The sequence below is a fragment of the Peromyscus eremicus genome, chromosome 1 (genome assembly GCF_949786415.1).
Source record: "Peromyscus eremicus chromosome 1, PerEre_H2_v1, whole genome shotgun sequence".
Lineage (NCBI taxonomy): Eukaryota > Metazoa > Chordata > Mammalia > Rodentia > Cricetidae > Peromyscus > Peromyscus eremicus.
In genome coordinates, this window is record NC_081416.1 from 74,944,177 (window position 1) to 74,966,862 (window position 22,686).

At 52.7% G+C, this 22,686-nt stretch overlaps 1 protein-coding gene across 3 annotated transcripts; it reads right to left on the reverse strand.

Annotated features, from left to right (window-relative positions):
- Window positions 1-368: 368 nt before the first annotated feature.
- On the reverse strand, window positions 369-22,448 carry Fbxl19 (F-box and leucine rich repeat protein 19). 3 transcript variants are annotated; one of them, XM_059266310.1, is made up of 11 exons: window positions 22,125-22,448; window positions 20,775-20,975; window positions 19,068-19,211; window positions 18,851-18,937; window positions 18,554-18,772; window positions 18,019-18,051; window positions 16,392-16,903; window positions 6,991-7,154; window positions 6,742-6,903; window positions 1,634-1,852; window positions 369-1,525 (listed from the first exon to the last, which is right to left on the reverse strand). In XM_059266310.1, the coding sequence occupies exons 2-11, from the start codon at window positions 20,949-20,951 to the stop codon at window positions 1,347-1,349; spliced, it is 1,896 nt and encodes a 631-aa protein (XP_059122293.1). In that variant the 5' UTR covers window positions 20,952-20,975; window positions 22,125-22,448; the 3' UTR covers window positions 369-1,346. The 3 variants fall into 3 exon arrangements, with proteins under 3 accessions (XP_059122293.1, XP_059122285.1, XP_059122277.1); XM_059266302.1 differs by having other exon boundaries at window positions 17,890-18,051; XM_059266294.1 differs by lacking the exon at window positions 22,125-22,448 and having other exon boundaries at window positions 17,890-18,051; window positions 20,775-21,142.
- Between the last annotated feature and the right edge of the window lie 238 nt (window positions 22,449-22,686).

A 22,686-nucleotide genomic window follows, 5' to 3' on the forward strand; every position in this document is an offset into this window, starting at 1 on the left:
GCCCCCGCCCCCAACCCGCGCACCTTCCTGTTACCTGAGGTATGTGGATAGATTCCCCTCCCCCCACCCCCATGTGGTACAATCCAGTTCCCCCCGGCCGAAGTTGAGTGGGACCAGGACCCGCCTCCTCCCTCAGGCTCTTGAGACCCCACCCCCCACCCTGGAAGAAGGGGAGGGGTGGGGAGAGGGGAGGGGCCAAGAGTCCGGTACTAAGTTCCCACAGCAACTAAGAGGGACCGTTTCCAGTCTTAGCACTGTTTTCCAGAGGTGTCCATTGGCTGCGATTTCCACGGCAACCAGGAGTGGCAGTTCCCTGGGCAAATGGGACACAGGTTTCCATGACGATGAAAGAACGGGAAGAGCCAAACTGGAGAAGTCCCATCTTGCCCATCTTTAAGCTGACATCCCCCACCCTGAACTCAGGTCGGAGGAGTGGAGCTGTTCAAGACAGTAAAGCAATTGAGCTGGGGGTGGGACAGTCCAAACTGGGCACCCACCAGCCCAGGATTGGTCAGCCGGTCCCTCACATCACACTCCCCCAGGTCCGAGGTTCCCCCGGTTCAAGTAACACTTCAGTACAGATGAATGTTCAAGTATTGTGTGGATGGAGAGCCAGGCAGGGGTCCGGGCTGCCCCTCACCACTCCCCTGGGCCACGGGCTGAACAGGCAGACCCGTGGCCACCGCTCCTTGCAATAGCTGCCATTTTCAGTGACGTTCAAGGAGTCAGGGTGCGGGAAAGAACTGAAATCTGGATGGGTGGAAACACAGGAGAGGGGTAACCCCACCGAGGGGTACTACCCCACCATCTGCTCCTCTCCCAGCCCCCAGTCCTGGCGTTCCCTGGCTTCTAGAGCCCCCCATCTGATATGATACCTGGATCCCCAATTGCTCCTCTGGTTTCCCTTTTTGGCCCCCCATCCCACCCAACTGGTCTTTGTTCCCTGAACCCTTGTTGGTCTGCTTTCTGCCCCCCCACACCCATTCTTCACCTCCCCAGCCCCTGGCTCCCAGTATCCTGTGCAAGACACCATCCCCTCGTTCTTCCACTCAAGACTCCACCGTCCCCGCCCTCCCACCATCCCTTTGGCTCAGCACCTCCCCCAAGGAGACGGACAATGAAGCAGGTGAAAGGGAGAGATGGGAAGCGAAGACCCCCAGAGATATCAGTGCAGGTGGGAGAGGGGAAGGCTGGCTCAAGTGCCCGCAGGAACCCCAAGTCATTGAACTTGGAGGAGTGCCAAGTCACCAAGAAAAGTAACCCGGCCTCCCAACAGGGCGTGAAGTGAAGGCCAGCGGTCCAGGTGCTCTCGGTGAGTCCTGGGGGAAGGGAGCACAAGCACCCAACTAGCTGTCCTTGAGAAGTAGTTTCTCTTCTGGGCAGCGAAAGGGGCCAGGGGGCCCAGCAGCTGCCAACCGGGCACAAGCTTCAGGTGAGAGCTGGCGGCAGGAGCGCAGGTCCAGGCGGCGAAGACGTGGGCAGCGGCGGAACAGTGGAAGGCAGTGGTCCGTGAGGCGGTGGCATCCTGGGGATGAGGCGGTACCAGCTGAGACTAGATAGGTGAGTAGGCAGTAGGCAACCGACAGGGAACCCACGTCGCCAGGCAAGCAAGGCGGACGGGGATCACACTTACCAGCAAGATTGAGGTGCACCAGTGTCTCTCGGAGAGGGGAAGTGGGAGCCGTGAGGAGGTGCACACTTGGGTCCCCGACATGGGCGCAGTGACTCAAGTCCAGGGCACTGAGCTGGGGAGCATGGCGCAGCAGGAGCCTCAGAGAGGCATCAGTGAGCTCCAGGCCTGCCAGGCGGAGCTCGGCCACCCCCTGCAGACGACCGCGGCTCTCTGTTTGCCCTGGGCAGACAAAGCAGAATTCAGCACTCGAGGCCCCCCCTACCCCTGGACCCTACCCCAGAGCTCGGCCACCGCCCTGATGCTCCTCATTATCTGCCCCACACCTGCTGCTCCACATGACTTGCTCTTCCAAACACCCACAGCACCCAGCGTCATCTTATCTGACCGTTGCTCCTATCCCCTCAGGGAGCCTCCCAGGAGAGCTCCAGGTCTCCATTCCTCCCCTAACTCCCACCCCCAGTATCTGACACATTGTATACATTTTTCCTCCCTACATAAAAATGTCAGTTCCAAGAAAGCAGGAACTTTTGTTGAAAGCTCTGTCCCTACCAGGATGCTCAGTATTTTCACCCATAATCCCATAAACAGCACTCCTCCACTCTCCCCATGACTATGAGGTCACTGCTCTGGCTCAACAGCCTCGCTTGACCTCCTCTCGTTCCTTCTCTACCAAGAACCAGGTCTGACTGCAGACACCCTCCCACACCCATGCTATGGGACTCCGGCTGGCCGCAAATCCCTACAGACCTAGTTGGCCTCCAATTAGCAGCAATTCTCCCGCCTCTACCTCCCGAATGCTACTGTGCCTGATCTACTTTCTGGCATCAAGGAACCATTCTCAAACCCCAAAAGGCTAGTATCTCTCCTCTACTTGAAATCCTCTGGAGGTATGTGCTGGTTGTTTTTCTCGTTTTCATTTTTTGTCAACTTGATACAAGCTAGAATCTTCTTCGAAGAGAGACTGTAAGAATGGCCTCCATCAGATTGGCATGCAGGCAAGTCTGTGGGGGCGTGTTCTTATAAATGATTGACAGAGGAGGGCCCAGCTGACTGTGGGCAATACCACCGGGGCAAGTAGACCTGGGTGCTGCAACAAATTCAAGCTGAGCAAGCCATGGAGAACAAGCCAGTCAGCAGTGTACGTTGGTGGTCTCTGCTTCAGTTCCCACCCTGACTTCATAATGAACTACAAGATGCAAGATGAAATTAATCCTTTCCTCCCCAAGTTCCTTTGGTCAGGATGTTTTAGCACAGCAACAGAAAACTAAGGGCAGGGTAACTTCCCGATGAAACACTGATTCCTATCTCTATTTCAGCTTTGACCCTAACTCCATCCCCACACACTGGGGCTAAGTTCACAAATGGCTCTGTCCACAACCCTGATGAGGTAGATGACCTATGCTCACGAGCTGCTGGCCACTGCAGAAGGAGTCCAGAGACCTCCTTCCCCATCTCTCCAGGGGAAAGGGTTCGGTGTTCTCCCACTCCACACCACTGGCTTGTTCCCTGAATGATGGACTGCTGGCTCCACCCCAGAACTGCAGGCCCAAGATCTCAGGTGTACTTTTCTTCCAAATTCTCTTGTGGTAACATTGCTGGGCCTGAAACTACACTCTAAGAAGTCAAGCCCTAGCCAGGCAATGGTGGCGCACGCCTTTAATCCCAGGGCGTGGAAGGCAGAGGCAGGCAGATCTCTGTGAATTTGGTTCCAGGAAGCCAGGGATAGCTACACAGAGAAACTCTGCCTCAAAAAGAAAAAAAGAAAAAAAAAAAAAAAAGAGAAGCCAAGCCTTGGGGCTACAGAAATGGCTCAGTGGTTAGGCACACATACCATGCTTCTAGAGGACCTAGCACCCATATCAGCTCTGAAGGCATCTGCACATATCCACACACAGACATAGACATATAATTTTAAACAATAAAAATGAAAAAAAATTGGGGTTGGGGATTTAGCTCAGTGGTAGAGCACTTGCCTAGCAAGCTCAAGGCCCTGGGTTCAGTCCTTAGCTCTGAAAAAAAAAAAAAAAAAATGAAAAAAATTTAAAGAGGGAAGCCAAGCCTCTACTTTGATCACCTCTGTTCACAGATGAGAACACTGAAGTCACCTGTCTAAGAGCACATGCTTATGAAGTCAGTACCCTTAGGCCTGGAGACTGAATCAGACTTAGCACAATGCTGTCACCCACCAGGCTCTGAGAAAAACATCACCAGATGTCACAGACTAACAAGACAAGTTTCCAAACATGTTCTGTGGCATCTGCACAGTACTGAAGAATGTGTATGTGTGTGGTAGTGGTAGGGGGTCTAAGTGTTGAACCTAGGGCCTTGTGCATGCCAGGTGAACAGCCACTCAGCTGTGTCCTCATTTATTTTCTGAGACCGAGTCTCTCTAAGTTGCCTAGGTTTGCCCTGAATTCCCAATACTCCTGCCTCAAATTCCTGAGTAGCTCAAATCACAGGAATGGACTATTAGGCTTCAGTTAGACTTACTCTTTATTTAAAATTTATTTTTGAGACAGAATCTTAACATAGAGCTCAGGCTGGCCTCAAATGTATATGAACCCCCTGCTTCAGCCTCAGAAGTGCTGGGACTCCAAGGTGAACCACCACACCCAGCCTTGCTTAAAACTTGTGAGTGAATGACTAACAATACAAAAAGGGAATCTTCTTGTTGTTGTTGTTGTTTCAGATTTTCAAGACAGGGATTCTCTGTGTAGCCCTGGCTGTCCTGGAACTCACTCTGTAGACCAGGCTGGCCTGTCTCTGCTTCCCAGTTGCTGGGATTAAAGGTATGCACCACCACTGCTCAGCTAAATGTTTTAAATGTATGGATATTTTGCTTGCATGTAATGCTATATGTGTGCAGCGCCAGAGCAGGTCAGAAAAGGGTACTGGATCCCCTGGGACTTGAGTTACAGATGGTTGTAAGCGATCATGTGGGTACTAGGATTCAAAGGTCCTGGGGAAGAGCAGACACTGAGCCATCTCTTCAGCCCTTAAAATGATATTTCAATATAGAAATCTGTATCAGAGGTTTTTCTTGAACCAACACTTCTTTACTCTGACAATGAACGGTAGCAGCAGGGCTGCTGGTGTCACCCCTAACACTGGCACCCAAACATCGCTTCTGTGACTACCTCTGTGGGCATTCAGCTGTCAAGCCCCAGGTTCCACCCCTTCACATAGCTCACAGGCTAGAGAAGCAGCACATTTACAGAGTGGCCACAGCCCAAGCCTACCAGAGGAAAGGTCACTTAGAACTTGTGGGGAAAAGGGCAGGGGACATTAGTGTATGTCATAGAAGTGAGAAAGCTGAGCATATTAGATAATCTAAGAGCGGACACAGCTCCTGAAATGGAAGAAAACGAATCATCAGAAAAAGAAGGAAGACAAAGATGAAAGAATTGGGCTTGCACTGAAGGCCCAGCCTGCCCTGCTTGAGCCAGACATACTTGGTGAGAGCCAAGGGAAAAGGACTTGTGCACAGAAACCTCTTCCCCAGGAATTAATGGCTTCAGAGATGTACAAGGGAAAAAATACAAGTGTGGTGTCTGTTCCTCCAATGAATTTAGAATATTGGTTTTTTTGTTTGTTTGTTTGTTTTTCCAGACAGGGTTTCTCTGTGTAGCTTTGCGCCTTTCCTGGAACTCACTTTGTAGACCAGGCTGGCCTCGAACTCACAGAGATCTGCCTGCCTCTGCCTCCCGAGTGCTGGGATTAAAGGCGTGCGCCACCAACGCCCGGCTCTCCAATGAATTTAGAAAGGACAGCTGTTAATCAAATGAGGATGGTATAGCATAAGAGGTGAAGAAGATGGGAGAGGAAGAGGCCCCAGAATTGGAGAGAACTTGGCAAGAAGGCTGAGGTAGCTAAAATACAGGAAGGCAGCAGTGAAGAACAGTGGTTTAATTCAAGGAGAGCGGTCCACACCTATAAACTCAGTACTCAGGAGGCAGAGCATCACAGGTTCCAGGCTGGTCTAGGCTACAGAAGAAAACCTGTCTCGAGCTGGGCGGTGGTGGTGCACACCTTTGATCCCAGGTGGATCTCTGTGAGTTTGAGGCCAGCCTAGTCTACGGAGTGCGTTCCAGGACAGGCTCCAAATCCACACAAAGAAATCCCTGTCTCAAAAAAGCAAAAAACAAAACAAAACCTGCTTCAAAAACAAAAACTAAGAACTGGTCAAGTGTGGTGGCTCACACTAATTCCAGCACATGGGAGACAGAGGCAAGCTGACCTCTTGAGTTTGAGGCCAGCCTGGTCTATATAATGAGACCCTGTGTAAAACCACACCAACTGCTGTGGGATGTCTTCCTGTACACTGTGAATATATGTTGTTCCCTTCGGTTAATACATAAGCTGCTTTGGCCTAATTTGCTAAGGCAGCTTAGAGGCGGGCAGGAAATCCAAGCAGAGATAGAGGAAAGAGAAAGGCGGGAAGAAGAGATACCAACCTTCTGCCCAAGGAGCAAAAAGATGCCAGCAGACCAGAAACGCCACGGCCATGTGGCAACACATAGATTAAAATGAAAGAGCTTGCTAGCAAGAAGCCTGAGCTATAGGCCATACAGTTAGTTTGTAATTAATATAAGCCTCTGTGTGTTTACTTGGGACAGAGCAGCTGTGGGGCACAGGAAAACTTCCCACCACAAACAACAAAAACCAGCCCTATGAGCTCAGTGGTAGAGGGCTGGCCTAACATGTACAGGGGGCTGAGTTCCCTAGGCAGGAAAACTAAAAAAGTGGTCTTTCTTCACAGTACTAGAGACAATGAGAGTTAGAGCATGGGGTGATTCAAACAGATGTGCCCTTTCGGGGTGGCTTTCCTGGCTCTGGTATGAAGAGACTTGGGGCCAGAGAGGATGTCTGAATACCGTTACTCCTCCCCAGGCCTTCCCTCCCCTTCCTAGGGAACACTATCCTTTCAAGACTTAGTTCCAAACACACAGCAGGAAAGTGAGTGAATGAAAAACGGCCACAACAGGTCTTCCTGTTCCAGTTCCTAGTTCCTTCCATCCCTACTTTAACGCCTGGCGCTTCAGAGGAGCCCTCGGATCCACCTCCACTTCACCCAACCCATCCTTCACAGATGAGCCCCGGTGTCAGACCTGGTTTAGTGTCGGGTGGAGGCAGCAGCAGCTCACGAAGCTGGGAGTCTTTGACATCTTCAATCCAGCGGAGGTCCAAGAGCCGCAGTGCGGGCAGTGGGGCTGAGCCCAGGGCAGAGACGGAGAGCCAGGAGCACCCGGAAAGCACCAGCTCCTGCAGGCCTAGAAGCAAGGTCAGGAAGCAGACGCTGGAACTTCATCTGGCGCCCACCTCTGTCTCACCCTCTCCTGACTCACCACCAGCCCTACCTTGCAGTCGGTTCAGAAGCCACATGAGCTGCTTTTTGGAAACACCTGTCCAGCTGAGGTCCAGAGCACGAGGCTGGCGGCGAACAACCCCGCTAAGCATAGGTGGGGTCAGTGACTTCCTCCTGCTTAGGTCCATCCTCGGCCACAGACGCTTGTCATAGCACCTGCCAGCCACAGGGGGGAGACAGAGTCCTCAGAGCCAACTCTCAAGGAACCCACAATCTCAACACACACCCCAGCTCTCTGCTGTCCCAAAGATGGCAAGAATCTTCGGTCCTCCAGCCGAAAGGACTGGAGATAGGACCTCACTCCACTGCTAATGGGAAGCAAGACCCTGGGCAAGTCCATTCCTCTCCCTGAGTCAGAAGACTTCAGTTATAAACTGAAGATAATGATTCAGGCCGCTTGCAGGCCACTGTCGGATCAAATGAAGTAATTACAGTTCATGGACCTTACAACTTATAAAGCACTTTGCCAGGCAGCTACACAAACACCATACACACCATTTGATGTAATTAATGCCAAAGAGATCTGAGCAGCCCCCAGACTCTACCTCTGGGCTTCTTGAGCTCTCTCCCTAAGTCAGGACAGGGCGCAGAGGCACTTTTCAGTGTTACTCTGACATGTGGCTAGTCAACTCTGGATGTACAGCCCCGACATTTCCTGTCTGTTTGATTATGGAGTTTCCTCCACTAGGATGTAAGTTCCACAGGGACAAATTTGGCCGCCTTCACCTGTGGATCTCCAGCACCCAACACACTAAAGGCGGGTGCGAAGTACAGGTTAGTTACTGCACACTTGTTGACTGAATGAATGAATCAAGCCAGGCTTCCACTACGCACCCCCCCCCCCAACCATCATTCACCATTTCTCATTCATTCATAAGTGTTTATGGAAGGCCGGCTGGCCGGCCGGGTGGGTCCCAGGCTTCAGAGAACAAATGCGAACACACAGACTCTGAAGCCAACCAAATCTGACTCCGGCATTCCAAGCTGGAACTGGCCGGACCAGCAGTGAGCGGAGGCTCCCAGACTGTTCCTCAATTAGCCTCCCTAGCTCTCCTGAAAAGAAGCTGTTGACATCTTGGGGTACGCTGAAGGTTTTGTACTTCAGTAATTTTCAAAGGCAAGCCAGGAAATCCCCACTGAACTAGATGGGCAAACTGGAGATGCGACCTGGGAAGCCGTAGGTTGAAGGAGGAATTACTGTCTTTAATCTGTCTTGATATCTATCTATTTTTCTGTATAACATGGGTTTATCTTTTTTGGATTGTTTGAGAAAGGACCTCACACTGTAGCCCAGGCTAGTTTGAAACTCACTTTGTGGTCCAAACTGGTTTGGAGCTCACTATTTAGGCTACTCTAGAACTTGAGGTGGGCCAGGCATGACGGTGCATGCCTTTAATCCCAGCACTCAGGAGGCACAGGCAGGTGGATCTCTGTGAATTCAAGGTCAGCTTGGTCTACAGAGCCAGTTCCAGGACAGCCAGGACTATACAGAAAAACCTAGTCTCAGGGGAAAAAAAAAAAAAAAGGAAGACCTTGAGGTATTGTTCCTACCTCAACTAGGATAGCAGGTGTGTGCCACCACATTTGGCCTGAGTTTACCTTTAAATCATTGTCTAGCTGCACTTAAAGCCAGTGCTGTCTGGGAGTAGTGGCACAGGCCTGCAATTCTAGCACGTGAGAGGTTCAAGGCTGGCCTCAGCCACATGAGAGCCTCTATCTTAAAGAAACAAAACACAAAAAAATGAGCAGCAGATAACAGAGGTTCCCAGAAATGTGTAACTTAAAACAAACAAGGGCTACAGATGCTTGGTCAGTAAAACGCTGGCGGCCATGCAAGCCTGAAGACCCTGCCTGAGCGCTATCCGCAGAACCCACGTGAAGGTGGGGAGAGCATGGATCCAGTTATCTTCCTAAACCACACCTCCTCCCAAATAAGACAAAGTTTAAAGGCCAGTCCACACTGCACAGTGGGACACTGTGGCCGGAAGCCTGTGAGATGGCTCAGCGGGAGCAGCTGCCGGCGCCAGGCCTGGTGACAGTTTGATTCCCAGGATGACACCCCACCCCACCCCACCCTCAGCCCCTCAACGGACACAGACACAGACACAGACAGACAGACAGACACACACACACGCACGCACACGAATAGATAACTATAATGAAAAAGCCAGTTAAGAAATGAAATTTAGCCGGGCGGTGGTGGCGCACGCCTTTAATCCCAGCACTCGGGAAGCAGAGCCAGGCAGAGCCAGCCTGGTCTACAGAGCGAGTTCCAGGAAAGGCGCAAAGCTACACAGAGAAACCCTGTCTCGAAAAACAAAAAAACAAAACAAAACAAAGAAATGAAATTTAAATAAATACAATGAAAACTATTACATTCCAGTCAGGAGTTGCCATGGCTGTAGTCTACCTAAAAACTAGCCAGTTAAACAGGTAATATGGATTAGAAAGAGGTTAAAGGCTGGGCGGTGGTGGCGCACGCCTTTAATCCCAGCACTTGGGAGGCAGAGCCAGGCGGATCTCTGTGAGTTCGAGGCCAGCCTGGTCTACAGAGTGAGATTCAGGACAGGCACCAAAACTACACAGAGAAACCCTGTCTCAAAAAAAACCAAAAAAAAAAAAAAAAAAAGGAAAAAAGGAAAAAAGGAAAGGGGTTAAAGATGCAGCGGCTCCCAACAGACTTCCTTGTGAAAACCAACAGACTTGGTTTTGATTGACTGTCACTTACAGACTGACTGACAAGTGACTGGGCACAAAGCACATGCTGGCAGCCTTAGTTCCTCAGGAGGCTGAGGCAGGAGCATCACTGGGCAAAGGAGTTTGAGGTCACATTGGGCAGTGGAGCCAGAGCCTGGCTCAAAACACCAACAAACTAGGTGTGGAAGTGTACCCCTGCAATCCCAGCAAATGGGAGGCCCAGAGAGGAATGTCACAAGTTTAAGACCCTGCTGGGGGGGGGGGGGGAGAGGAGAGAAACACCAACAAACAAAACCCAAACAACAAAAACAGAAACAGAAACCTTGCCACCCCTCCACAGCTGGAATGCATTTCAGCCAAGGCTATGCTCCGCAAGCCAGCTTCAAGGGTAACCAAGTCCTCTTCCCTCTTCCCTTCTTTCTGCGGTTCCAGTCTCTCCTCTTCACCCCCTCCACTCAACCCATAAACACCTCTCCAATTCTTTTTTTTTTTTGGTTTTTCAAGACAGGGTTTCTCTGTAGCTTTGTGCCTTTCTGGAACTTGCTCTGTAGACCAGGCTGGCCTCGAACTCACAGAGATCCGCCTGCCTCTGCCTCCCGAGTGCTGGGATTAAAGGGGTGCGCTACCATTGCCTGGCCCCACCTCTCCAGTTCTTTTTGTTTGTTTGTTTGGTTTTTTTTTGTTTTTTGTTTTTCGAGACAGGGTTTCTCTGTGTAGCTTTGCGCCTTTCCTCGAACTCACTTGGTAGCCCAGGCTGGCCTCGAACTCACAGAGATCCGCCTGCCTCTGCCTCCCGAGTGCTGGGATTAAAGGCGTGCGCCACCACCGCCCGGCTCACCTCTCCAGTTCTAAGAAGAAAAAACACAGAGCCAGATCCATCTGTCTGGTCAGCTTTTTCCCTTGCTACTCTGACCTGCTACATCCAAAGCCTTCTCTGGCCACCCTTGAGTCCTAGCCCCTTTCCTTGAAGGCCTCCTGGATTGACCACATTTGGAAAGAAAATCCTAATTTGAAGGTACTCACAGGTTCCCAACTGTGGTTCTGTATCATATTCCACAAAAGCCGAGTCAGAATACCTATCTGCCTGCCTATATAGGCATGCAACGCTATCTAGTGCCAACATAATCTGGCACATTCTTTGTTGCCAGGAAGGCCAACTCTCCCAGACCCTTTAAGGCTCAACTCTAAACCTTCACATTCAGGAAGTCTCTCTGATCATTTCTTGGCTGGAGCCAACTCATCCCATGGCAGTCAGTCCCAGGACAGCGGGATTAAACCTCAGTGTGGCGGCCAACAACTGTGGAGGGCCGATGGATAGGAGGACCCAGCTTCCTCTGGGCATGAGGAACACAGAAACCACTGGGGAAGACCAAGATGCTGAGGATACAGCTCCTCAACCCCGAGCCCAGGAGAAGGGAACGTCCTGTGAAGATAACGGGAAGGGGGAGGTGGACAAGGGCAGGGTCTGTCTACACCTAGGAGCGGGACAACATGGCAGCTCTGGAAAACTCAGGTGGCAAGAATGATGACAAGGCACCTTAACAGAATGGTGCTGATGATCACAGGACAGATGGCATGTTTAGTTACCGGGGACTGAGTTCTGCTCTTTGCACTAAGCATCTAAGTCCACACCATCCCTAGGAGATGCTTATCAGGTGCTTTGTTCAGCTAAGAAAAATAAAGCCCAGAGAGGTTAAAAAAGTGTCTCAAGAGCCAGAGAGAGGGCTTAGCAGTAAGGAGCACTTACTGCTCTTGCAAGGGGACCGGGTTTGGTTCTTGGAGAACACATGGCAGTTCATAACTGCCTGCAGCTCTGGTTCCAGGGGCTCCGACACGCTTATGCATGCCTGTGGTGCACATAAACTCACACAAGCACACGCACATACATAAATTAGAATGGAAAACAGAAACAAAACCCTGTGTGAGGACCCATAGGTATTAAGTGGATGGAGCCTGAATCCTGAATCCTACGAGGTTCCCAAGGAAGCCAGGCCGTATACTGTCACAGGCACAGGACCAGAAGGGAAGTGCACAAGCTGGGGAGCTCTAACCCTAGTTCTTCCACCTCCACACTTGGGGAGACCTCTCTGGGCCTCTATTTCCCAAGCCATAAAATGGGGTGAGAGTTCTGACTTCAAAGACTTGTTACAGCAACAAAGGGACAGCCCGGGAGGGTTCACTGGGGTGCAGCAATGTCCACTGGGACTGCAGACTGGCGGAGGGACAGGGAGCCACGGATGTCTTTCAAGCTGGGGAGGTGCCACTGAGAAAGTGGCACTTGAAAGAAGGCACACAAGAGTTCTTTCCTTTTTCCGCCCCCACATCAAGACAGATTTCTCTGTGTAGCCCTGGCTGTCCTGGAACTCACTCTGTAGACCAGGCTGGCTTCGAACTCATAGAGCTCCGCCTGCCTCTGCCTCCCAAGAGCTGGGATTAAAGGCGTGCGCCACCACTGCTCAGCTGAGGATTCTTGAATAGGCTGCCTATTTGAGTCCAGCTTAGCCCATATCCTCCTGTCTCCCACTGCAGTTCCAAACCTCATCTTGCAGAAGCCCCTGGGACAGAGCTGGGCCGGCACTAAGTGCTCTCTGTAAGCTCTGCATCACTGGACACAGGCCACAGCTAGTCCTTCCTTAAGAGCCTTCTGGGGTTCCTAAACTACCACTGTCCTCCACTTTCCCGCCAGCCAGCCTTGACCATGTGCCAGTCCTTCCTTCCTTCTCTGCCCACGTCCTTGAAAACTGCAGTGTCTACCTAGCACATCAACACCTCCTCCACAACCCCCTGCCCGCCCGCCCGCCCGCCCGCCCTTTGCCTCCCAGTTCTAACTAATCAAAGCCACCAGACAGGAAAGCCTGCAACTGCCTGCTCTCCCACTTACAACGCTCTCCAGCTACACCCTCCTCTACTTCCCACACCCCATTTCTTCATTCATGCTCATTCACTCTGTTGCCTTCGTAGGTAGTGAGTGCTGGACGCCTTCTCAGAAACCAGGGGTGCAGCGGATCACCGGCCCAAGCCCCTGAACTGGAGCCGATGTCTGACTGTAGCTTTGGCTCTCCCTCTAAGCACGGCCAGAATGGCAAGGTTTTGTGTGTGTGTATGGCTGGAGATGGAACCCAGATCTTCTGTACATTAGGCAGGCACTCCACCACTAGCCTTCTGATAGCAAAGCCAATTGTCATCTTTGGTCACTGCTCTCCTGTGACCTCCCATCAACACCCACCACTGCTCATCACTCCTTCCTTCCTCAGACTCTTTCTGTAGGACCCACCTTCATCTCCCTAATTCTTGGTTGCTTTCTCTAGCTCATACTCATATTCCATCTCTGCTCTCTATCACAACAGTTCTCAACCTGTGGGTCGAGACCCCTTTGGGGAGCAGAATGACCCTAAGACCATCAGAAAACACAGATATTTAGGGTCACAGCATCAGAAGGTTGAGAACCACTGCTTTATTAAATCTGCTACCTACAGGATGAAAACTTTCAAGTCAGCATCAGACTTTACTTTCTCAGGAGTGGTATCTGACTGGTTCACAAGCTTTTCAGACTGAAGAGATCAAATCTGAGTTCTCTCTGCACTGAAACTATCTGTTCCTCCTCTGTGATCCCAAGCTTCAAGAACATCACTATCTCCCGGGTCACGTTTAGCTGACATTCACAAGACAATCTTCACAACCAGTGAGTCAGCAAGTCCAGGCCATTCTTCTGCAGTACAAAGGCTTGAACCTGGGACCATGATAAGCACCTGCTCTAGCATTAAGTCACATTTCCAACCCCTGTCCTCTGCAAGAGCAGGGCATGCTCTTAACTGATGAACCATCTAACTGCTCCCCCTCCCCCCTTGTTTTTTGGAAACAGGGTCTCTAACCAGACCAGAGCTTGTTGATCAGGTTAGGCTGGCTGGCCAGCAAGCCCAGGAATTCTGTCTCCTGTTGGCCTTTTACATGGGTTCTGGAGATGGAACTTTGGTCTTCACAACAAATACTTTACTGACTGAACTATCTCCCCAGCCCCCACCCTTCCCTTTTTCTTTCTTTTTGTTAATGTAGGCTGTCCTGGAACTAGCTCTGTAAACCAGGCTCGCCTCAACTTACAGAGATCCACCTGCCTCTGCCTCCCAAGAGCTGAGATTGAAGGTGTGCACCACCACACTCAGCTCTCCCAGTCTTTTTATCTTGAGAAGTGTCTAATAAATTGCCACGGCGAGCCTGGAAGTTGCAATCTTTCGGCCTCACTCTTCCACGCAGTGGAATTACAGAGCTGCACCCCAAAGCCCGGGTTCCATTCCCCTTCTCACTTAAGGTCTTGAGCCAGGCATGTTGGTACAAGACTGAGGCAGGAGGGTTCCGGAAGGCAGCGAACCTTGGTCTCCTCTCCTCTTTCCCAAAGTCTCTCTGTAGCCCTCCCTACTGCTCCTGCTTCAGTGTCCAGAGCCAGCAGAGCTTCCTGACATGTCCCCCACTGTGGTCCCCACAGGCCTCTGCTCAGTCCCGGCTGGTTCTTCTCACCTGGAGGCACCATTTACTGAGGGCTCAGTACCCTCAGGCTCTTCGCTGAGTGCTCTGCAGGAACTGCCTCATTAAATCCCACAAGGTAAATAGGACTTGGCTTCTGTATCTGAGGTTCCGCATCTAAGGAGTCAACCGCCCACGGGTGGAAACATTCTTAACAAAAATTGCTTATGTACTGAAGGAGACATGTTTTGTTATTCCCTGAACAATACAGTATAGTAACTATTTCTATATTCTTCGCATTGTATTAGATATTAAAAGTCATGTAGAGATTGAGCAGATTATATACAAACACTGTGTTGTTTGAATTTTGGTATCCTGAAGTGCAAGGGCATCTTAGAGCTAATCCTTCTTAGGACCTGAGCTCCAACTACATTAATATACATCTCAGAGTCCAAGTGAGAAGAGAGGCCATCACCTCTGGCTAAAGCAGGGCCCAAGCTGGGAAACATTATGCACTCACTGGCCTCTCTGCTTTTGTCCACTTCCAGCTACAGGTCTCTTCATGGATCCCATGTGTCAAGCATAGAGCTAGCCTAAAAGGCTGGGACAGACATCTCCCCAGTGACTACATTCCAGATGGTGTGGTTACCCTCAGCAATTTCTGTGACAGCATCTATGCTGCAGTCTATGAAATCTTCCAGAGCGCTGTTGTTTTTTGTTGAGGGGGAAGAGGGAGACTGAGACAGGGTTTCTCTGTGTAACAGCCCTGGCTGTCTTGGAACTCACTCTGTAGACTAGGCTGGCCTCGAACTCAGAGAGATCTGCCTGCCTCTGCCTCCTGAGTGCTGGGATTAAAGGTGTGTGCTACCATCACCTAGCTATCCTGGTTTTCCATGAAGAAATGAAGAAAACGAGACCAGGCCTGGTAGTGCAGACCTGTAATTCTAGCTACTTAGAGTAAAAGGATCACAAGACTAGCCTATGTAGCTTCGAGAGCCTGTCTCAAAAACAAAAAGAGGGCGGCCCGGGGTATACTTCAGTGGTGGAGAACTGGTCTAAGCACCAGTCCCTGGGCTCAGTTCCTGTACTGGGAAAGAAGGAAGGAGAGATGGTAAAAAAAGAAAGAAAGAAAGGCAGGCAGGCATGAGGAAGTTAAAAAACTAGCCGAAGGGCATGAACTCACAGGAGCAAACAGTCTACCAGAGCCATTTGCCTCCGGCTCCCGCATACCAGCCTCCCTGGCTCTACGGAAGCCCCAAGGCAAAGTACTAGCTCTCCAGATCCTGTCCCAAAGGAAGAGGGCGGGAGTTTCAGGTAGCCCCTAACTTAAGCAGCCAGCTGCAAGTGTGCCTCAACCCTCCTGGTGCTGCGGCTTTTACAAAGATAACCACCCCTCTTTTTTTTTTTTTTTTTCCTTTAAATTCAAAGTATCATTAATGTAGCCAAGACTGGCCTCCAACTCAGGCTCCTCCTGCCTCAGGCTCCTCCTGCCTCAGCCTCCTGAGGGCAGGAGATGCAACATTGTTGAAGGCCTGACAGCAATCTGAGTCCTGGGAAAAAGCTTGTATTTACTCAGTAAAACATTTCTTGAACATCAATCTATACAGCCTTTGTACTATGCTGGGGATATGAAGATAAAAATCGATACACACTATGTGTCCCCAACCCCAGAAACTGATGGGAACACGAAAATAAAAAGAATGAAAGCTTGTCCACATGCCAAAGGCCTCTCTGTGCTCCATTAGGGGAACAGCACGCTGTGGGAGCATGCGGGAGGAGGAAGCTTGTTGGGAGAGGATCAGAGGGAGGACAGGCTTTGGAGGATGACCCTGGGGAGGGGGAGGGGGCCAAGCACGGCTGCTTTAGAGGGCAAGGGCTACCTTAGTAAAGCTGGGCCCAAGTTAGATTGTTCTCAGAAGATGGCCCTCAAAACCTGAGAGCCATGGACACCACTTGACACTCTGCTTGGCATACACTAACAACAAATACATACCAACTAAAAGGAAATAGTGGGAGCCACAGGGTCCAGATTCAAACTCCTGATTCTACTATCTCTTACTATCTCTTCTTCAGAGCCACTGGGAGGGTTAAGTGAGCTTGGAGAAGCCATGAAAGATCCCATTACAACAGACACACCAAGGAAGGCCAAGATTCAGAGAGAAGCAGAGACCTATTATAGATCACCCACCAAGCCAGAACCACGGCATCAACAGAACTCGGGCCTGTCTGGCCACTCACCAGCGGCTCCAAGTCCGGCAGACTCGCATGCAGACACACAGCTCTCGGGGTCCGAGGTGCTGGAAGACACGAAGCCAGGCAGCCCGAGGCAGGGGGTGGTCGGATCCAGCAGCCAAAGGCAGAGTGTCAGGCTCGGGGCTTCGAGGGGGGGGCCGTACCACGTGCCGCTCCAACTGTGGAGGCCGTGGTGGGGGGGCAGGACCTAGAGGCCAGCTGAGCAGTGGTCCCCCACTGCCAGGGCGTATAGCCCGCCGCCCCCCACGGTTCTCCTTCTCGCCAGAGCTGCCACGGGCTGGCCGCCGCCCATTGCGGGCCTCCCCAGGAGCTTCCTCCTCGCTAAGCGAAGTGCCAGATGAGTCTGAGTCCGAGTCTGAGTCCGAGGAGGAAGAGGAGGTATCAGGCACCCGCTCCAGCAGCTGGCACATACGCTTAAAACGCTCCAACTTCTCCCTCTGTGGTGATGGCGATGGCACTGCTGGGCCCTCAGCAGAGGCCATGGGTGGCTTTGGTTTCTGCAGAGAGACAGGGTGAGGCTGTACAAGGGCCTAGAATAACTCTCCCAACCTCTCACCCAGAAGGGGTCACCAGAGGATAAAGAGCCCAGCAGCCACAGTCCTGAGTTCTTAATTCCCCACAGTCCATCTCTGGATTTCAGTTTCCTTATCTACAGTGTGGATTCAAAGTCCAGACAGCCTGGTGGGTCCGTCAATGGCTCATGAACCTCCCAGAGACCTTGTGTGGAGTGCTGCCTTGTCTTTTCAATTCTGGGACGTGGAAAGTCTTGCTCACCATCTACAACATGGAACAGCTAGACTAGACAAGTCCCCAATGTGGGAGCAGCAATAATTTGTCTGTCTTGGTGTAGAGTATCCTTGCTCTGACTCAGGTCCTCACAGTGACCTAATATAGAGACAACTTAGGCTACTCCTTCTAGATACTGAGGGAGCCTTAAAAAGACTAAGGGACTTGTCCAAGGTTACAAACTGGTATTTGGTGGAGGATTTGGACAGTCAGGCAGAGCTGTGTTTAGATTGCCAATGCAGAGGCATATCAGAATTCTAGCTTTGCCATGGGGTCTTGGGCCTATCTTTTAACTTCTCTGGGTCCTACTACTTGTATCTGGATTTATCTAGTGCTGTGGGACGAAAGAAGAGGTAAGGTAAGTGGTTGTTTTCATCTCACAAATTAGAAAACCCACTTGTCAGCCCAGAGCAGCTAACAAACTGCCAAGACCACATAAACAGTGATCTGGCAGAAATTTCAATTCAGTTCTTTACACTTAAGCTTAGAAAAATGGCCAGACGACAGCCCAGTGGCCGCTGGAAATCAGGGGTTCCTACAACCAGGACCCAGTCTATTATCCCACCCAACTCTTTCCAGGAGTCCTCAGGGGCCACGTGGGGTTAGGGCAAGACAAAGTGAGCAGGAAGGGGGCAGATCTCAGTCTCCACACAGAGGGTGGGGCAAGGAAGGATGGAGGGGGAGGTCCCCGGCACACCTCCCAGCTCTCGGGAGGGAGCCCAGGGTGGCAGGATGAGAAGGCCTGGCTCGGATTCAGAACCCTGGGGGGCAGAAGGCCGGGGCTGCCCGGGTCCGCTGCTCGGAGGAGGCAGGCGTCTCCACCCACCTTCTTCAGGTGCCTCTCTCGGCCTCCTTTCACCTATCAGGGCAAGAAGGAGATACGGGGAAGAAGAGAGACCCCATTAGAGGCCCTTACTGACTACCAAACTAAGGGCCAAGTCCTCTTCTTGGACCACAAATCCCAGAAGCCCCCATCCCAGGAAGACCGTTCAGCAAGCTAACCTTGTAATCAGTGTGTTGACTTACTGAGCATGCTCCTCAGCTCCTTTCTTCCCCCTCAGGCTCTTTTGAGCCCTTCCCTCCGCCTCTGTAGTAGTTTGAGCATGCTCTGTAGCTCCTCCCTAATTCTCCAGGTCTCTCAGATTCCTGGCCTGTACCAGTTACCTCACACTTGTATTTCTTCTTCAGTGAGCATGCTCCATCCACAGCCCGGATACAACTCCCAAACACCTCTCGGGGAACCCACATTGCCTCCGCTCCCCAGGTCAAGCAGGACCTGGCTCCAGAACCAACGCACCCACCAGCTGAGACTACAGCTCCCAGAATCCCATGGGCTAGACCAGCCTCACCCTTCCGCTCACCTTTTTCCTTGGGGTGGGGGGCTCATTCCCCGCCTCCCTCTCCTTCCGTTTGGGGGGCCCAGGCACATCGTCAGGGGGAGGGCCAGCAGGTAAGGGTCCCTTTCTTCTGGGCAGGGGTGGTGGCGGTGGCGGCTCCTCTGTCAGCTTCCATCCACCCCCTAGGTTAGCGCCTTCCTCACCATTGTCAGCCCTGCGGCGCCCTGCACCCTCACCTGCATCCTGGAAAGTGTACGCTGGGGATGAGGCCCCAGCTAGCTCCCGATCCCCAGCCCTGCCCCTATCCCGGCCCTGCCTTACCTTGCTTGTCCGCCCTTCCTGGGTACATCGGGGGCACTCCCAGCAGTTGGGAATCTCGGAATTGATAACACCCTCAGCCTTTCCCATCTATAGGCAAGAAACCAGAGAATGAACAGAAGAAGGTGCCAGTATATGCCCAGAATATACATACTGGCCTACTTTCTTGCTCCCTGATAGTCTAGCCCACCCAAGGCTGCAGGGTCCCCAGAGTTATCACCTTCAGGCAGCCAGGGTGGACGATCTCGTTGCAAATTGTACACTCCATGAGGCTCAAACCAAATTTCTCTTCCTCTCCCTCCACTGTATCCTCCTTCCCTGCCTCCCCACACAAGAGGCATACAGCTGTGTGTGGGAGCACGGGCTGTTGGGAAAGAGGAGGCATCAGAGACCCCAAAACCAAGCTACAGAGTAGACTTTCTTCAGCGTGAGCTGTAGGATGAGGTAGGTTGAGATCCCACACGACAAATCCTTAATTTGGTCCTTTTGCCAGGATGCCCTTCAGCAACTGATTTTCTGCATCTTTAAAATGGGGTGAGGGGTCTTTCCTTTGCAGGACCATTGTCAAGAACAAGACAAAGCATGTGGGGTTGGAGACACAGCTCTGGTCATTAGTGGATTGTCAGCACAGGATCCAAGGCTAGTGTGCTCCTGAAATTATAATTGGCTTCGAGTGTAAAGAGAGGACAGGCAGGTGGCAATGCTCGGAAGGGTAAAGAAGACAGAAGAGCAGCTGGGGCCATTCTAAGGTTGTTCAGTGGGCCGTCCAAAGAGTGACTCTGAAGCCCACAGTTAGGGAACTGAAGACCAGGTAGGGAAAGATCCTGGGAATATGTAAAGTCACAGCTGCTTAGTCTTAGGGGAAAAGGCAGCAGTCTCCAGACAATGTGACTTTAGGGAAGACAATGGTAACACTGAATCGTATCTGGGATGCTGAAGGCCATGGATCTAGATCAAGGAGCAGGATCAGAAAGTAAGGCAAGGGGTTGGGGACAAAGGAAGAAAAGGCCATGAGGGTGAAGTGCAAGCAGGAATGAGTGGCTGGAGGACGAGGAGGAGGCAGTGATCTGTGTGCAGGATAACGCCGCTTCCTTGTGGCTACTGGGGAATGGCCATTCTGGTGTCCGGGGCTGCTCAAAGGATGAGGGAGGCATGGAAGAAACCACGTTTCCCAGATAACTACTATGTGCTGGGCCTTTCAAAGGGGCATTCATAGCATACTCCTGTCTAATCTCTGAAACTCAGCAAAGGAAACATTTTACGGAGAAGGTTCTTGAAGTTCAGTGATTTGCTCAAGGTTACAAGAAGGGGGTCCGGGCCTCAAGTTCAAGATACCCAAAGGTGTGTGAAAGAGGCCAGACAAAGGCAAAGTATTCTCCGTTGTAGAGATGGGTTCCTCTTACACACACACTCCGGCCGGCATACAGCTGGTGCTGAGCTTTCTACAGACCTGCGGGAGATTCTTCTGTGTGCCCCCCCCCCCATTTTGTGACAAAGACAAAATCAGACATTTAAACAAATCAGTGAAGGAAGACAGGAAGTGAATGAACAAACAGCACCTCTAAGGGACATTCCGGGAAGCAGCCACTAGACACCCAGAGAGTGCTCAGGCCAGTCATTAATGGTGCTGAGGATTCCAAGGTACCCGCATGGGGGACAAGACTCACCACGTGCACCGGACATTCCGGGAGGCAGCCATTACACACCCAGAGAGTGCTCAGGCCAGTACCAATGTAATGGTGCTCTGAGGAAGTACGCCTGGGGTTCCCAGGCACCCGCCATGGTGGGGCAAGACTCACTGTGTGCACCGGACATTCCGGGAGCAGCCATTACACACCCAGAGAGTGCTCGGGCCAGTACTTCTAAGGGTGCTCCGGGGAAGTACGCCTGGGGTTCCCAGGTACCCTGCACGGGGGGCAAGACTCACCGCAGTGCACTGCCGGAGCAGGCACGACTGCTTCATGCGCCCGGGCCCCCCAAACTTCTTCATGTCTCGGCAGAAGTGGCAGTCCCCGCACTCAGTTCGCACACAGGCCCGGCAGCGGCGGCAGCGGGTTCGGCGTCGGCGCGCTCCGGCCCCCGGCCCCCGGCTGCTCGACGACATTGGGGGCGTCAGCAACGCCGAGGGCTGTGGGCAGATGAAGGTGAGGTCAGAGAGGCCTGTGAAAGCCGGCCTCCGAGAAGCCTGGTCGCGAGCTCTCGGCACCTCTGGTGGGGCAGAGCTATTTCTACCCTCGAGACAAGAAGGTCAGCCCTCTAGTGTGTCCTGCGTAGAGGGCCACTCCCTCTCCAAGACCTCCCTCCTCTAACATTCCCTCCTGCTTATTATTCCCAACCCCTGGAGGAGGGACACTGGACACTGGAGCCCTAACATCCCAAGCCAAGGTTCTGGAAAGGGCTTCAAGTCTGCAGCGTTACCTCAGGGAGCTCCCAACTCATACCTGTTACCCCAACATCCCATGCTCACAGATTAGCCTCAGACGGCAGGGTGCAAACACCACACTTTTCTTCCTCCCTCTCTCCTTTCTCTTTCTCATGGGTACTAGTCATTCAAACCTTTCAAATCTGGACACTCTAACGAGACCCACACTCCATTTCTAATGACCCACTGTGCCCTCAATTTCCCAGGGCTGACACCCCTGAGATGCTTAAGTGCCCCTTCTCAGCCCACACAGAAGTCGTCTGCTCCAAGATATCCAATAGGATCCCTCAGGCAGCCTGGGTAATCTCCCGGGTTCCCTGGGATTCTTCTACAAGCCAGCCTAACATCTCAACAAAATTCAAGGTGGGCTCGGTTTTAGATCTCCCCCCACTACCCCACATCTTACCAGGCTGCTTTTCATCCCTAATTGTCTGGAATCCCTGGGGCTCTCCTGCCCATGGAAACCAGATCCTCTCAAATCCCACATGGACTCTGCAAGCCTGGAGGGGTCTCTCCCCAGCCGGTCTTGGACCTGCTTCCCCCTGGCTTCTCCCTTTCCAAGGACTTCCAGACCATCCACAGGGTATGGGGCCCTCCAGCACTCCAGGGGAGGGGCCTAGAGGGCGGCGACTGGAGGCGGGGGATGGAGGGGGAGGTCTGCAAGGGGCAGCAGGGTCGGGGAAGGAAGGCCAGTTCCCTAGGGTTGGGAGGTTATAGGAAAGAAGGTTGGAGAAGAGTTTGGAGCAGAGGGAGGGTGAGGCTGGGGGCGGGGAAGGCAGGGAGAGGCCAGGCTGAGGATGAATGGGAGTGGGAGCTGCCCAGGTCTGGGGGTGAGGAGGAGCCGCATGAACCCACCTCACACGTGTCCCGGGAGCCATCTCTCCCTTCTCGGCAGCTCCCGGCGGGTCGGCGGCCATCGGCGGCGGGGGGGCCGGGCGGCGCGGGGCGCGGAACGCTCAGAACGCCGGGGTCCACGGCCCCCCGAGGGCGCTCGGCCCCTCCCTCCGGCGGAGGCCGGGACAGCAGCGAGTGGAGATGGGGAGCGCCGGGGGCGAGGCCCTCCCACGGGCTGCGGCGCGGCCCTTCCAGGGGGAGGTCCTGCTCTGGGGGGCTCAGTCCCTCAGCCCCCCCAGGCCAACGGGGGCTCCGCGGGCGCAGGGTGCTCAGCTTCTGCCCGGGCCCCACTCAGTCCCGGGTACGAGTCTCAGCTCCCCACCCCCACCTCTCCCCAAAGCCCCCGACCCTTAACTGGCCCCTTCCCAGCTCCAACTGCCCAGGGGTCCAGGGACAGACCCGGGGGCCCCCCACCGTTTCCGGGGTTCAAACCCCGCCCACCGCCGGTTCCCGGGGAGGGGGGGGTCACTGCAACCTGCCCCCCTCCCCTGGGCCCGCCCCTGTACTGCGGCCCCCTGACCTA

Coding starts and splice junctions, on each gene's coding strand:
- Fbxl19 (XM_059266302.1), bottom strand. CDS start 20,951: ATGTCGTCGAGCAGCCGGGGGCCGGGGGCCGGAGCGCGCCGACGCCGA. Junction 18,773..18,850: donor AGGAAGGGCGGACAAGCAAG/GTAAGGCAGGGC, acceptor TACACTTTCCAG/GATGCAGGTGAGGGTGCAGG. Junction 7,155..16,391: donor TGCCGGACTTGGAGCCGCTG/GTGAGTGGCCAG, acceptor TGTGGCTGGCAG/GTGCTATGACAAGCGTCTGT.